This window comes from Leuciscus leuciscus (assembly GCF_965113295.1).
Source record: "Leuciscus leuciscus genome assembly, chromosome: 19".
Classification (NCBI taxonomy): domain Eukaryota; kingdom Metazoa; phylum Chordata; class Actinopteri; order Cypriniformes; family Leuciscidae; genus Leuciscus; species Leuciscus leuciscus.
This window is the reverse complement of record NC_138743.1, coordinates 17,529,443-17,543,115: the sequence shown is the minus strand read 5'-3', so window position 1 is coordinate 17,543,115 and position 13,673 is coordinate 17,529,443. Positions and strand designations below refer to the sequence as shown.

The 13,673-nt window shown below is 36.9% G+C and overlaps 1 protein-coding gene across 6 annotated transcripts in view; it reads right to left on the bottom strand.

Moving 5' to 3' along the window:
• arid1b (AT-rich interactive domain 1B) overlaps positions 1 to 13,673 on the bottom strand; it is an 80,219-nt gene that overhangs the window by 54,311 nt on the left and 12,235 nt on the right. For 5 of the 6 annotated variants that reach the window (XM_082148431.1, XM_082148430.1, XM_082148434.1 and 2 more), the window contains exons 3-4: positions 9,658 to 9,795; positions 10 to 108 (exon numbers count right to left, since the gene is read on the bottom strand). In XM_082148431.1, coding sequence (XP_082004557.1) covers positions 10 to 108; positions 9,658 to 9,795 — 237 coding nt within the window. The remainder of the gene's footprint in view (positions 1 to 9; positions 109 to 9,657; positions 9,796 to 13,673) is intronic. The other variant, XM_082148432.1, reaches the window with a different exon arrangement.

Below are 13,673 nucleotides of genomic sequence, written 5' to 3'. Positions count from 1 at the left end.
ATGTCTCACCGGCAGGCTGGACGGGCGGTCCTGCTGTGTAAGGCCCATGTCATCGTGGTTTGGTTTCCCAGACTGGACCCTGTTGCCATATCCCTCCTGCAGAGTGTCCTATAGAGAAAAACATAGTGACAGAGAAAGAGGGAAAGACTGATAAAGAAGAAACATGCAGCCATTGAAGGGCTCAAACAGCCCAGAGAGTCTGTGTTGTGGTTCTATACACTAACAGGCCTTTATTCACACGGAATAAGGTAATTAGACAGTTGAGGACAGCGTGATGATGACGCCATCCCATAATTGTGCTTCATCCACAGACTCTGATTCACACGAGCAGAACGGCTGTTCATGCAGAAATGCTGAGGCATGTCTGACGGCTAAAAAGCAGACTGTGCACTGATATCAACCATAAATTATGCAATCTGCATAAGGGGATAAAAAAAAAAAAACATTTAAGGAATAGTTCACCCAAAAACTATTTGCTGGCCTATTTATGTTTGGCTGAATGTCCAGATAAAAGAACTGGATAATAGTTCTGCGAGGCGTGATTCTACCGAACTTCAAGAAAGATGGCACAATCTTTATACATTTATAATCATATTTACATTTGTATTATGTTTTAATTGTTAAATAATTATTCTAATCTGTGGGGTAAGTACTTTTTTTTTCTTTTCTTTTTTTTTCTTTTTTGAATGAAGCCTCTTAAGGCCAATTCACACTGCACAGACACGTTTGTTGGGTTTTGTCAGATCAGTGTGTTACCCTGTTGGTGTTGGTCGGGGTTTGTTTTCACCCGACTGAACATGTTCAATCAGCGTTCGTCAGTGTCTGTTGGGGCACTTTCATCATGACAGTTATTTTCAACAGCCGACTTGTTTGTTGGTATTTGTTGCCGTTTTTAATATACAAAAGTTATTTTGTGAATTATTGTTTTCTATACAAGGAAATTTGAAAATTTTCAGCAGCCATTACTCCAGTCTTCAGTGTCACATGATCCATTAGAAATTCTAATTGCTGATTTGGTGTTTAAGAATCATCATTATCAAAGTATAGTGTATATTATAAATATATTGTGGAAACCGACCCGTGCTACATTATTTTATTTTTTTCAGGTTTCTTTGATAAATAGAATGTTTAAAAAATATATATTACAAATGTAAATGTAAAGCGTCACTTTTGATAAATTGAATACTATACTTGCCAAATAAAAGTATAAATTTTATTAAAACTAAATCGGTAATGTATATTTTCACAAATCCATATATATTAATATTTGTTATAATGTCAATCGATTACAAAAAATTACTAATTAATTACACTTTTTTTAATATACATTTTTATATTGTATTACTTTCACATCAAATCTTCACACTATCGGGTCAATCCGGTACCCGCTGATAGGCAGTTACTTTCAAACGCTTCCATGCGTATTTGTGTGAGAGATCTGTGAAGAGCGTCAAAGGTTTCTATTTACAACGTGCTTTTTGCAGCACTGAGCACTGTAGCCTATCACAGACATGTTTTAGGTAGACAGAATCAGAGTGTGTTCAGAGTGTTCTCCACACTTACAAATCACTTAGTTATAACCAACTAAGTGTAAAAACGATGTAAATAAGAGATTCATTATGTAAATGCTTAATGGTGTGAGATTCGCAGCAGACTCATTACATCATGAAATTGCGGACTCGTAGGAAGACCACAAGTGTTTAGGGTGCCATTTTGGATAGGGCATGTGTTAGTCAATTTCAACTGCAGAATTCACAACTAAATGTTACAACAACATAAAAAGAAAAACAATTAATCTCATTTTGTGTTCCACAGAAGAAGAAGAAAAATCATACAGGTCTGAACCATCCTTTTTTTTGCAGCAATATACCAATAACACTGTGGGTCTCAAGCCAAAAGAAAATTAATTACAGCATCTTTTCTGTAAGTGGATACTTGACTTTCCAAAGCAAATACACTTCAGAAAAGGAAAACCGGAAAGAATTTTGAAAGTGTGGCAACTAAGGTTGCCCTGCCTGCAATTCACTCATGTATACAAACATCACCCAGAACTCCCTTCCGCTCACTTCATTCAACTGTGGGAAAAAACACTGGGCAAAAAAAAGGAAAAAAGAAGGGGGGCATTCCCAAACCAGACGGAGCTGTATGTGTGTGTGTGCGTATTGACTCTGGGTCATGGCCAGGCCACACACACAGACGGCTGTTTACAGTTGGGCCATTACATCAGCGCTCAGGCATGTGCTGATTCAGAGCCGTAACAGCTGCTCCACTGCGATAACGGACAGAGAGACCTCCAATATTCACAGCAGAACAATGTGATACCTCCCGAGTGACACGCTTTTCCTCTCAAATACTCAAAATTCACTTCCACCATGCTGTGTAGGGTTGTCAATACAAATACTGGGGAATTTTACTACACATGATATAATGATTTCAATACCACCGCAAAAATGAATGTGTCCATTAAATGCACTCCTTTATTTATTAAAGTTAAATATTAATATATGTTAAAGTCCCCCTGTGGTGACAATCAGGCTTTTAATGTTGTTAATGTGTCTATGTGGTACTACGTGGTTTTTCTCCCTAAAACTGCAGTGAACCAAAGACGGTCTCAAAAACGCGGTTTGAAATCGCTGATGTTTCTGACGTCACGAACTACCTTGTAACCAATCAGATCAACGTGTGATCATCAACGAGTGGATCTCTGAGCTGGTGTGAGTGAGTGGAGGCGGGGCTCATTTGCATATTCATAGAACCGCATATACTAAATGAGGCAAGGGTGTAGAGTTACATTCAAGTTATTTTGAGGCCTGAAAGGAAAAAACTTTTAAATATGTCATTTTGGTGATCAAAGATGAGTTTTAAGTGATACAATTATTGACTACAGGGGGACTTTCAATATCAATTTAAAAATTACACTTAACTTTCATCCGTTTGAAATGCGACAGTGCTAAAATACAGGTGTAAAGAAGGGTCCAAAATGTTATGAAATTTTCCCTCTTCAATCACAAATCAAAAACACGTGACCAGACTGCATTCTGTACAATTGTGGAGTGGCAGGGTTTAACCGGAACAAAATAATTGGAGAAGTCCGGCATATGTCACCGAAGATCTGTTATTTTCACTGGAAACTCGAGCTGTGGAATTCTGATTAAACATCACAATGTATATTTAAAAAGAAACAAACAAACAAACAAAAATGCATGAATGAATTGTTCACAGTAAGATCTATACCATTTGCTAACAAAATAGACAGGGTGAAAATTCATATTATGCTGACTATCCTCATTTAACATATTATGGTCTATATTATATAGAAGGATGTATTTGCTTAAAAAAAATACCATTTTAATAATAATAATAAAAATAATAATGAGTAAACAATGTTTATTAATAGAGGGGGTTGAAAAAATCTTCAATTAGCCACAAAACCTACATATAGAGAATGTAGGTTTTGTGGCTAATTGAAGATTTTTTCAACCCCCTCTATTGCTTTTTATGGATGTTTGATGGGATTAAAAATATATATATATAAAAAAATAAAAATAAAAACATCAATGGAGTAGCTCCAATTGCCTGAGGAAAGAGTTTTGAGGTCAATACGTTCTGATTCGAGTCAGAGCTCAATTTTATTTCTTCATTTCTTCCTGTTTTCTCTCAACCGAGGGGCCGTGCTGAACAAGACGTGTTTACACAGGGTGTGTCTAGATGAAAACGTCGCTGTAAGAAGACAAATGCATCTGAGACTCGTAAAACTCAACATGTCCATGAAAAAAATCAAATCCATTTCTTTATGGTTTTTTGAGTCCCTTGTGCCTCTACGGTTTCAGCACAATGATTAACGGATCGTTCTTTGAGCTACAGATAAAACGAAAAACATCCCTTCAGTGTGATTAATGCCCTATTGTAATGGCTTGTCTGAAATTGCATCATGCCTGCACAGTTTTGATGTTTAGTTGGCGCGTGAGGGACATAATGTCTCTTTAAAAGATGCAATGAAACCTAAATTGACAGTATTTACTTTCGAAATTGTTTTTTTGCTGATTGTCACCAAGTCCATACGGGCAGGGAACAACAAAATTAACCAATAATATCGTAGTAAGCCAATATTGAGGCAATCAAATCTTAAACTGGTCTACCAGTAATTGTGAATGCTGTTTTCATGTTGTCTTTAAAACACACACTCATCCTGAAGTCAACGTGACTTTTTATTAATGGTATGGTCAGCAGATGCTCTGAGACTGGGTCAGCTAAATGTACCTTTCATGGCCAGCACATGGTGCTAATTGACGATATACACCAAACAGAGGAGAACGTCAGGTTAGGGGTCATGAAGAGACCACTCTGAGAAGCTCTAATGAAAGCCAGAGCTTTGATTTAGCGGTTGATTTTAACCAGACCAAGTATGGGGACTCCGGGGATGATGAGGAAAGCTTGTTCCCAAGCTAACATTAAACAGTCTTCAGGCACTGATGATGAACCATCATTTTCAGAATATCACGCCGTGTCCTAATTCACGTACTACATTTTATTAGTGTTGTCACGATACTGGAATTTTCAAATTCGATACGATACCTTGAAAAATATTGATATTCAATACCATTTTCGATACCGTGGGGGGAAAACTGATACAGATAAGTTTGTTATTATCTCACAATTTTTTTTATAATTTGGGTAATTTCTTACACAGCACAGGGAGGCTTTATTTGAATCATTGAACTACATTTACAAAAAAAGACAGTAAACAGTCAGTAATAAAATAAGAGGAAATAAACAAATCGCAACCGATAGCACAAATAAATACAATAGAATAAAGACACAAATTAAATAAACATGGCTTAAAGTTTTTCAGGTGGGTATTCAGGAAAGAAATAGTACAGAAATGAAAGTAATCAAATGTAAAATAACACTGGATTTTTCATTGTAAATATTAAATACAGATTAATGCTTACAATTAAAGTTACAAAAGTTGTTCAGTCAAGAGACTCGAGTGATTTTCTCTAGGTCTTTTGTTCTTTGATTAACATGACCGACAGCAGCAGGTTTATTAGGCTACTGTCACTTTAAGAGCTTATGCACAGATCCAATATACTGTTAAACATGCGTTTTTCTCTCAACTATTTACGTTCCAAAACTGACTGTATTCACCTGAATACTCTGCAAGACGGGCATTTTAACAATTTTGGCAATAAGCATCGGGGAAAAAAAGTCACTTTTGTACCCGCAAGCTGTTTGTGTGAGCGTGAATCCTGCGGGAATGACAAACAATGAGACTCGTGAGTGAGAGGAGGCGGGTGTGTGTGTCAATTCGCTGTCGGAGAGAAGAGAGAGTGATAGCGTGCAGCTGGTATCAGTGTATCGATACAGCAGAAATGAGTATTGGAACCGTTTCAGATATTTCAGTATCGATACATATCGAAATATCCTAAACTACATCCTAAGTAGTATGTGAGATAAGAATTAGTGTGTCACAAAGTGTTACGCTGAAAAATGTATGCAAACTTTAAGTATGCATTTGAGACTTCCGTAAATATATAGTTTATATACGTTTCAACTAAGTTTAATTGTGCAACGCAAAAATATTTAATAATGTGTACGTTTTAACTTAGTGCGCCTTTACGTCAAAACTAGGCTAAGTTGTAACTTACACACAGCTGGTGCAATTGGCCCCAAATGCCTATGAGTGTACAGTTGCATAACGCAGCCTTACTTTTACAATCCTTTGCGTTTTTTTCTCTATGTCCTTGTAACACCCCAAAGATCGTAACAGTTTTATTGTGCTCCCACTCTTTTTAAATGTATAAACCTCAAAGTCAAGTAATACTGAATTTATATCAAATAAATTTAGATGGGTCTTGGGTATGGAATTTTGTGACATTGCAGTTATCCTAATATAGACATACTAACATCTGACTACACACCAAGTTATCACATTTAGCACCAGAACAATGAAAAAATTCACCTGATGCACTTCCAGTGGCAAATTTTGTATCAAGTTCCGTGCCGACCAATAGCAAGCCTCTTGATTCAGCAGTATGGTTGGTTTGTTTGCTAGCTGGCAATAGCTTGGGATGTTTATTATACATTATATCGTCACTACTCCCGTATTTCATTCATCGTATTTTGTCAAGCCCAGTTCCGCTTTCTTTCGGCTGTGAAATTTTGATAAGCAATGGTAAATGTGACTGCAGCTTTAAAAGAATGTACTTTCCCATCACCAGTGAATAACAGCGTAGTGCCTAATATTAGTATGCAAATTGAGACACAGCCAAGTTCTTAACAATTTGAAGTTCAAAGTTCTGCCTGAAGAAAAAGACCTGAAAATACAGCGGCTCTAAAACTCTGAGACCAAAGGGAAAATGTCTTTCATTCTTTTCTAATTTAAAAAATATATAAAAATAATTTACAAATGATTTCTTTTAGCATAACAATCCGAAAAGTTGTCCCCTTCTTGCTTCAATGACAGCAACACTCGAGCTGCATGAACATCCTTTTGACCAAAGGAGTTCATATGATCAGTGTCACAAATACATTTCACCCTCATTTTAAGTAACTTTTCTTTGTTTAAAATGAAAATCCTAAAACTTTCTCAGACATTTGGAGGCCACTGTATCTCCCACTTGCTGCAGTTTTCCTCCTCCCCACAATCTCTCCTGTCAGAGACACTGGAAGCAACGGCACAGAGGAAGAAAATGAAACCGTTTTTCTCAATCAGCCTCAGTGTCATATAAGAGAAAATGAAAATAATGCCTTTAAGGTCCAGGGAATAAACAGAGTGTGATAGCAATATGAGGCGCATGGCAGTGCTGTCCTCACTGATATTACACACACACCCGTGAGACATCCACTCAAGGCCAGTTTCTTTTACCGCTTTCTCCAAACTATTTGAGTGTGTGTGCGTGTGCTGCAGCCCGTTAAGAACAAGCTGTTTGTTTCTCTAGATACTCAACTGTGTGTGTGTGTGTGTGTGTGTGTGTGTGTGTGTGTGTGTGTGTGTGTGTGTGTGTGTGTGTGTGTGTGTGTGTGTGTGTGTGAGAGAGAGAGAGAGAGAGAGAAAGAGAGGGAGAGGAGAGAGAGAGAGAGAGAGAGAGAGAGAGAGAGAGAGAGAGAGAGAGAGAGAGAGAGAGAGAGAGAGAGTGTAAAGGGGGTGGAGCTAATTGTTGTAATGTGATTTGGGAAAAATATAAACTGCCAGAAAAATCTCATTCTCATTATAATGTGAAAAAGCAATTGTATTGTTTATTTGCATACTTAACTGTCATGAAAATAATGCCCCAATAAAAAATTAAATAAACATAGGCTTCTTTTTCTTTATAATCTTTTTTTTTCTTTTTTTTGTTGTAAAATATGACCTTCAAGAGATTCTACCAATGATATCAAAGGCTCGACGTATATCAGGAATATTGGTTAGGAACACACAACTCAAAAGTTGATATCTTATTGGTTGGAGAGTTTTTTTATGAAGGTGTTTTGCAACAACATAAAAAAAAAAAACATGACTTAAGAGTAAAATGTAGGGTTGCCACGGTACCAAAATTCCAGCAGTCTGTACCAATACCTGTAAAATTTCACGGTTCTTGGTAAAAAATTTTGGTACCATAGCGAAAACTGTTGGAACTATTTTACTTAATATTATTTAACTATTTGAAAATAAAAATATCCATTAAATTAAATGAGTTTATCATTTATGATGATAATAATTATAGTAAATAATACATTTAAACAGCATGTAGCATTTAAATGTTTATAAGTAAAAATTATTTATAACAAGTGAAATACTTGTAATAAAATAACAGACAAAGAAACACATGCACATTACATGGAATAAGTAGCAGATCTCTCCCGCTCTTATCAAAAAAAGCTGTGTGACTGCACAATGAATCTCTTATTTACATCATATTTACACTTTGTTGGAAATAATGAAGGATTCACGAGTGTGCACAACTCCAAAGCATGTGGTGAAAGAAACTCTGTGTTGCGCGGATTCTGACTAACTTAAACACATCTGATTGGCCATTGCATTCACGTGCTCAACAGAAATGTCTGTGATTGGCTACAATGATACACGCTTTAAAAAACACATTGTTATATAGAAATCTTTGACGCTCTTTACAAAGCGCTTACACAGATACACACAGGAGCATTTGAAAGCAGGGTACCCGGTACTCTGTACTACAGAAATGCTGGCATCGTCACATTTTTAACATTTCAGTGCTGACTTAGTACCAAAGTACTTTTGACTTCATTTCGAAAAGGCAGCGGCTATTTGCACTAAATGAAAATAGCGATGGATTCTATTTACACTATGTAAAAACAGCAGTATTTTCTTTGCAATAAGTGTTAATAGTATTAAGATGATATTTATACTTATAAATAGTGGCAGACACTATTTGCGCCTCAGTGTTGTTGTACATTAAACGGTATGCAATAATAATAATAATAATAATAAATGAAAGAGTGTAAATTATTATATTTATCACAATTATTAAATGGATGCTGCCTTATCGGGACAATAAAGCCCTCCGTTCACCAAATCGATAAACACTTTGGGCCCTATCTTACATCCGGCGCAATGCAGCGCCAAGCGTGACGCAAGTGTTTTTTGCTAGTTTGTGCGCCCATGCGCTGGTCTGAAAACGAGGTGTGTTCTGGCACATTGTTGGCGCGTTGCTATTTTGAGGTAACAGAAATAGACTGCGCCATTGACCAACTGAAACCTGGTCTAAAGTCAATATTTTTTGTTAATAATGTGCGCCTATAGGTGGGTCCACAACGCGCGTACACTCTGCTTATTAAACACACAGTGTGCAGCAGCACACAAACATGCCAAATCTTAAAAATAAAATGATTACAATGTAAAAGATTATTATTGTGTACATAAAGATATGGTGGAATCCTGCTTGTCCCGTAGATGGTCTGCTTGCACACTTTTACCTCGCGCACGAGCAGTTCCGTTTGCGCTCTGGAGACATGTTCGGTCTTTCCACTATCAAATTCCGTCATGTAAATAGCGAATCCGCCATGGCGTGAGCGCAACTGTCATTTAAAGGGAATGGGAGATGAGACCCTGATTGTTTTAACGTAAATCCCAAAACACACCCATTACTCATTAAGAGAATAGGGACAACCCTTTTAGACCATGCGGCGGGAGCGCCAACCATTTTTCCCGGTGTTAAACTAGCAAAAGTGAATTCGGACACGCCCTAAGTGAACTTGCGCCGTGCGCTTTAGACCATGCGTTAAGATCATTAAAATAGGGCCCTTTATCGTTAAACAAACATTAGACTTTTCGCATATTATATTCATTTTTATTGCAAATAAATGCCTTTCCGATCTGATATGTGATGGGAAAAGGGAGTAGAGTGAGTTCGGCAAAAGGCAGATTTGCATCAAAACTTTCTGCCACGCGTCTTACCCCTACACTATAGCTATTGTATAGCGTCTTCCGTCATTTTGGAGTTATTGTAAATAGCCTCTGCCAACAAGGCGGTTATCTGCACTTAGTGTAAATAGGCACTCCGTTTAAAAAAAAAAAAAAAAAAAAAAAAAATTATATATATATATATATATATATATATATATATGTAGCAAAAATCTAAATAAAACAAGGTGAGAACAAGGACACTTTGGTAGCCATATAGTAGTGTAAATGCTTACCTGTTGTGTTGGAGGGCGCTGCTGCATGTAGGGGGGTTGCGAGGGGGCCGCGGACTGCTGTTGTGGAGGACTGAAGTACGGGGGCTGCCCCTGCTGACAGTAGCCGCCCATCCCCTGTGGCCCGTACTGAGCAGGCATCTGGACACAAACATGAGAGTCAGCACTCGTTCACAGACCAACCATCTCAAACGCTTCTCAAACGCTTCACAGGGCATGTCACGGCAGGGAGGACGATTATTATTCATCTCTGAAGCATTTAAAATGGTGATCCGCCCCGGAACATTAACCGACTACTTTACAATGCTAATCCGTTCTGAAATTTCTGCGTCTGGGGCGTGACGTCTCAAGTCAGGAGTAAATGATTCTCACAGTGCTGGAACAGGCTGTGTTTTGGATTAACAGACATATTTATTAACAGGTGTGGAGAACACGCTCAAATTGCCCTGTACTACATGCAGAACAGGAGAGGATCGCATTACACCTGCATGAACAGAAGGTCTAGACAATATAGCTTAAAAAAAACATATTTTGTGCTTTTTGGTCAATATATCGCTCATTTTCTAAATTCTAAGTTCGCCAGAGGAACCAAAAATGAAAAATCTTAGTCAAGGGAAAAAAGGTTGTTGACACATTTTTGTGGTTGGGCTATTTTGGAATTGCGCTCTCACAGTAATTTGCCCTGTTTAGTAAATCTGGTCCTATCAGAATAATTTTACAGTTTTCCATTAGTAGTATTATTATAATGAAATACAAATTTTTTTATTTTACAATAATATTATTATTGCACTATATTTCTTATTTTGTTTATTACATTTAATTATAATCACAACAAAATTCATATTTCAAAATTTAATTTAATTGTGTCTAAGGATTTTATTTATTCAATCAATATTTTTTTTGACAAGTCCTGCTCTTTTTTTTTTTTTTTTTTGCTCTCAGATATTCAGTCAAAAACTCTCTGGATCTCTACCAATTGTGATTTTTCCACCGAAACACTTAACAGGTGTTATGTTTTGCTCTCCGACCACACTATGCTGCTATTTTCTGTCATTTTTCAGCCTGAGAGAGGTTGACAGATATAGCATTAGTGACTGACAGCAAATAATATCCCACTAAGTGCTCACATCAGGCAACAGACAACTATTGTCCACAGAATTGCTGTTAATACACCCTATATAAACCAAACATGCCCTCAAAATTCAGTTGCGAGTCCTGTAACATAAATAATACTACTACTAATAATAATAATAATAAAATATTAAAATGATAAAATATTAAAATAATAATAATAAATAATAATAAATGATAATTGATAATGAAAAAAAATAAAAAATTACAGTTGATAGTTTCACGTGTATGATGGGTTAAATAATGGATTAAAATGAATTAAATGATATTTGCATTTTTGGATTCTCATCCGATTAATCGACTAATCAAAGAAATAATCGACAGATTAATCGATTATCAAAATAATCGATAGTCGTGAACCTAGTTGTGAGTCACTTTGGTTATAGAATGCGGTCAGTCTCTTTTAAAACCGAACTGTGGATGAACACAACACCCCAAACAGGACCGACAACCGTATTCTGCTGCAGTGAGGGATGATGGGAGACATCTGATCACCGAGGGTCCCCGTGGGTGTGTTAGTGCTTTAGTAATGCACAACTGTTCCCCCTCCTTTGATTCACGACAAGCTGTTATTGTGACGCTCTTATGTAAGAGTTTTTCAAGGCAACAGCTGCTATTGGCACGCTGTCCTCCCATCTGAGCCCCCCGTTACCCGCTCCCTTCATCCGCTGTAATTCTCATTTGTCATTCATACCAAACAGAAAACAAATCCACGAACCATGATGATGTGTTTTTCCCGCTCATCTCTCTAATACATGCAAAAGTATGTCAGCGACGGTACGTGCGCATACACTCACGAGGCTCGGATGGGAATTGTGTTGAGAGCCGTGTTCTCTGAGCTTCTTTAATGAGGAAACGGAAGTCAAGCAAGGACAAACCCTAATCTAGACTGCAAAAATAATTTTCTCAATCAAGTTTTTTTTGGTCTCATTTTACATTAGAAAGTAAGTTGAAGCCATAGCCTTGTGGACAGCAATGCCTCGGATGACCCGAGTTTGAGATCCTTTCCTAATCCTGTTCCCCTTTATCTTCTCCCGTTGCTTCCTTCTCTCTCGTCACTTTCAGTGTGCAATAAAGCGGAAAAAAGCCACACAAAAAAAACTATATAATATTATACATTATTATATTCTAGGGATGCACCGATTTGAACATTTTGGCCGATACCGATAATGAACGATAAATCTTTATATTTGAAAGCCGATAACTGATATATTGGCTGATAAATCTGAATCAAAAAATGTATATAATTTTTGAGAGCCTGATTACAAAAAAAGTCCCAATGTCCCAAGCACACAATTATAATGTTCTCATAATTTTATGTAGCCTATTCATGGATTTCATCCGGTCCCTTTCCACAGGTGTATTAATCAAGCACAATGCAGTCTGCATTCATAATCTAGGTGCTTGATTTTATACACCTGTGGAAAGGGACTGGATGAAACCCATGAATATGACAGACTTGCACTGCACATGCTGCACTTAACTGCATTTTCCTTTATTTAAGTGATTCCAATCATATTTCAAGCAATTTCGTCAGTGCGCATCTGAAGTGTCTCAGCTGAAGGAAATAATCCATTATTTATCGAAGCCAAATTTTCTTATCGGGCTGATAATGATAACATAAAAAATGAACATATATGGGTTAATACCGATATGGTGGCCAATATATCATGCATCCCTATTATATTCAATGTGTGAATATATATAAATATATATATATCCCCATTTTAACAACTGCACGTACAAAATTGAGACAGCTTTTCTTTAGGATTTGTACCCGTCTGTGTCATTTGAGGGAAATGTCAAAGGATAACAGCCATGCATTTCCAGTCTTTCCATCACTGAAATAAAACAGCAGGATTTAACAGGACAGTGCGGAATTGCTCCAAAATCCCACTAAGAGATTGTGTCCAAACACAAAGAGCACATTTAATCCGTTTCTCTGCCATGTACGGTGCTTGTCAGAAATGTGGACAGCAGGGCAGGTGAGTGTCGGTCAGATGGTCAGAGGCAGTGCCTCAGGGGGAGATGGCTTCTGCTGATTGTGTTGTGATAGGACCTGTCCTCTTACAGAACCCTCAAAATGCCTGTCAGGACCAGCGGCCCCTGCCACGCACCTGCTCCTCATCCACCTGAGCTCACACACGCTCATTAAACACACCTAACGCCATCATCATGCTCTGCAATGTCTGACTGGACAAAAGAGCGGTCACTAACGATTATTTTGATGAATAATCGAGAAATTGGTTGATTATTTTGATGAATAATCGGCAGATTATTTTGATGAATAATCAACAGATTATTTTGATGAATAACCGAGTAATTGGTCGATTATTTTTAATGAATAATCGGCAGATTATTTTGATGAATAGTCGAGTAACTAATCGGTCAATTATTTTGATGAATAATCGAGTAATCCGATTTTTGGTGGTAATAAAAATAGACCTAAGCAAAGACCTAAGCCTTTCAAATGACATAAAATACATATATAATAACATTGAGGCAATAATACTTGGTTCAAATAAAGTATCAAAAGCAAGTAAACATATGGTTTCAGCAAAACTGTTAAAATACATAATGTAAATGATGATTGTTTAGAGTATGTATATTATGTATTGTAATAAGCCGCTCTGAGACGCACGCAAGTAACCTACACGCATGTAAATAAACCGCATGTCAAACCCACTGGGCAAATATGTCTTTGTGAATTCAAAATAGCACAACTGTTTTATAGTATGATGTATTGAAAATGGTTTTAAAGCCTTAGAAACCACACCAATGTCTATGGAAACATGATTTAAACAACTTAAATCACATTTTTATAAAATGACAAGTCTAACATTTCAGCCTAAAATGGTTATGTATAACAAAAATGTCAGAATAAAAAA